Source organism: Amphimedon queenslandica, unplaced genomic scaffold, assembly GCF_000090795.2.
Source record: "Amphimedon queenslandica unplaced genomic scaffold, v1.1 AMPQUscaffold_10268_Cont17273, whole genome shotgun sequence".
NCBI lineage: Eukaryota > Metazoa > Porifera > Demospongiae > Haplosclerida > Niphatidae > Amphimedon > Amphimedon queenslandica.
The window spans coordinates 2,552-6,010 of NW_003549461.1; the positions used below are offsets into that span (position 1 = coordinate 2,552).

A 3,459-nucleotide genomic window follows, 5' to 3' on the forward strand; every position below is an offset into this window, starting at 1 on the left:
CATTCGGTTACATCATAAAGATGTCTGTGCAGAATGTGGTCAAAAGAAGAATCTGCAGCAAAGCAAGGCTAATAAAAAAAAGAGCACAAAGCCTCTCAGACTACTTTATGTAAAGATTACATGTAAATTCATGTTATTGAAGTACTATATGTAGAACTTATTATATTTAGTTATTATAATCTTCTCTTTTCCCCCTGTTTTGTATCTATTTTCTTAATTATTATGCTCTAGGCTTTGCAATCTCAAATTAAAAATCTTATTATTATTATTGTTCCTACTTTTACTTAATGTTATTGTGTTATAATACTTAAGTTCACAAAAACAAAAAGGTGCAATTGTAAGCACAATGTCTGGTACTTCAATTATGAAAATGTCATGATCCTTATCAATGAAATTGCTACTAATTGGCCATCTGTTGTTTAGGCTATGCTTGCATGTATACACATGAATTTGTTTCTGAATTCATTGAATAGTCACCATTTAACAGCTAGAGAGACAATGAACAGGGCATGGCAGATTAAATATTTACAAAATGAGGTGATTCTCTCACTCACCTCACTTAATGCACCCAATTGTACACAGTCTAGTAAGTATGAATGACAAAATATCTATGCTTTGTCGAAGCATAGGTAGAAGTAGATCATGGCATTCATGGGAATGTAGCCTGTCGGTACGCGGTTGAGTTAGGAAAGTTCATTAAAAATAATCATTTTTGTAGTATACATAATAGTTTATAATAATATTTAATACTGCCGGATTTAAAAAGAGAGACATCAGCTATTGCATTTTAAGCACCTAAACGAAAAATAATTAAAAAGTACCATTATTATCTATAAATAAATAAAATGACTACTATTTTTAAAATTTGTATTTTTATTGATACATTGTAAATGCATTATCTACCTTAATAAACCCCTGACTGTTAGCTGCCACTATGCCAGAGGAATCCTAACAAAAAAATTAGTGTACTGTTTTCAAACTCAATCTCTCACTCACATTTCTACTACACACTGCAGACACAAACTCAGGTCCTTTATCTGATCTGTGCTCATTCACAGAAGGCTATTAAATAATATGATAATAATGATCTACCGATTATGAGGTTTACTAGTATGTTTCGAGATAACTGAAATTTGAAGCTTAAAATGGGTTTGCTAACGTACTTTTGATATACGTAAAAAGAATTATTTTCAGAACCTGGAAATAAAATATATTAATTATACCTGTACAATTACTAAATCTTTTTAGTGATCACTCATACAAAATTTGACTGTACTTACCACAAGTTATGTATCCGTTATTTACTGAGAGACCAACAAAATTCTTATCATTGACGTGACCTTTGAAAGTTCTGAGACAACTGCCAGTATCAATAGACCAAAGCTTTAACTCACTATCTGTAGAACTGGAGAAAAGTTATGAAAAATTAGGCAGCAATATTGCTGCCTATGGTGGATCGGACAACCACCTCAACAAATGAACCAACCAGTTCATCACTTAGACCAACCATCCAATTAATAGTAATGACCATACATAAAGCATGATATTTTAGTCAACTAGTATGGTGTACATAATTTGGAAGGAACAATAAGAGTCTGTAAGCAACTATAATTTTTTTTGTAGGCAGAACCCTGAATTTAATGTACATTTAATGCAAATAATAAGAGGGAGGGGGTGATAGAGGACATACGCTGATACAAGTTCTTTCTCATTTAGAAATTGCACATAAGAGACAGCTTTCTTGTGTCCATGAAGTAACGTCAGTGGTTCATTGAGTTTGAGAATATCAGCAAGCCTTATAATGTGATCTATGCAATTACAAACATAACTATTTCAAAAAAGAAATCTACATGTACATGTACATGTACATGTACGTGTACGTGTACATGCCATGCAACACATGTGAAGCATTCAAATGTACATGTATGTTAAATTTGATATAATAAAAACTTATTTACTGTAAGATCATGCAATAAATTTCTGGGGCTGTAAAATTCTCATGATACATAGAATAATACAGAGCATCCAGTGTGTAACAACTCTAGCCAATGTATGCAGCGTGTGGTTTCAGCCGAAGAATAAGTACACACTAGCCTATGGAAGTGCAGGTATAAGCATACTGTACATGTAGGCAAAATATTTAATAATCATAGTTAAATGTACATGCATGCGTATCTAGAATTCTAGATGCCTTTATGGCTACATGTACATATGGAATACGTACGTGTACAAACAGACAGACAAACAAACTCTACTCATCTTACTGGACTTTGCCCAGTAACGTGCAATGTACATGTAACATGTATGACATGTATAATGAATAACATACATGTACATATGTATATGAACATTATACATGTACATGTACATGTATAATGTAATGAAAATAGGAAAATCACAGTACTACATGTACAATGTACATGCATGTACAGAATCCAAATTTTATCAAAACAAGATCCAAGTTTCTACACAAAAAAAGGACAAGTATATTATGTGTCAGAATACCATGCAAACTGAGCATGCTCAATGGCACTTGGCACAAAATCGCCCATATAAAATCTGCGAATTTCATTCCACAGGCAAATTCACCAAATATCACTCCCGCCAACAAATCTTATATGGTATATCATAAAAATTAAGGATTCTCCACTTTTGTACATTTGTACATCTGAAAGCACAAGGGCATCAAATACATGTACATGTATACCATAAGCCGGGTTTTGATTGCGTTTCTAACAGATTGCAAATTTGGAAAAATATCTAGTTTGCGTTTCCAACAAAATGAAATTTATTTGTAATCTCTGAAAAAAAACTGAAATCCTGGATTCTTACATCACTACCAAGCCTCTGAACAAAGTTATCTAGCCCCTTGATCATGATTTCAGCAGTTTTAGTGCTTTAAGGAGTGATCTCAAGTACTCATATCATTAAAATTATCTTGACCCCACCTGTAATTGACTAAAATGAAGGAAAACGCTCTTTTAATGCTGTAAAAAGTGGGTATGGCCAAATCATATTGTGTTTCACACACCCTAATTGGGTGTGAATCATTAATTAAAAAGAAGAAAAGTGTACAAAAACGGTTCTATGGAATTCATGTATCCCCTGAAATATTTTGAAAAAATAAGAGAAGGAAAGCTCTTTTTAAAAAAATTATCCAGGTACTTAAAGCTGATTCTCAAGTTTGAATTTCTAACTAAAATCAGGCAATGACCAAAACTGACTAGGGGAGAATTATCCATTCAAATTTTTTGATACATATACCTGCATTTACATCTACAATTATTGGAGTTAAATTTCACTGGAAAAAAAATTTGCTAAAATTAAATTCTACAACAGAATTGTGGTACTCTAGGAAAAATGGTTGCAGAAGGTAAAAATTTATACCCACAAATTATAAATCAGAACAAATTAGTGAAATTTCATAAAACCATGTATGTACATGGATAGCATGCAATA

At 32.3% G+C, this 3,459-nt stretch overlaps 1 protein-coding gene across 1 annotated transcript; it reads right to left on the reverse strand.

Annotated features, from left to right (window-relative positions):
• Positions 1 to 960: 960 nt before the first annotated feature.
• Positions 961 to 1,828, reverse strand: LOC100636475 (E3 ubiquitin-protein ligase RFWD2-like; the record flags this gene model as incomplete). The annotated part of the gene is made up of 4 exons (XM_020006198.1): positions 961 to 1,062; positions 1,109 to 1,197; positions 1,281 to 1,405; positions 1,691 to 1,828. Coding segments are annotated over 4 exons (454 nt in total), but the record flags the coding sequence as incomplete, so codon positions are not given.
• Between the last annotated feature and the right edge of the window lie 1,631 nt (positions 1,829 to 3,459).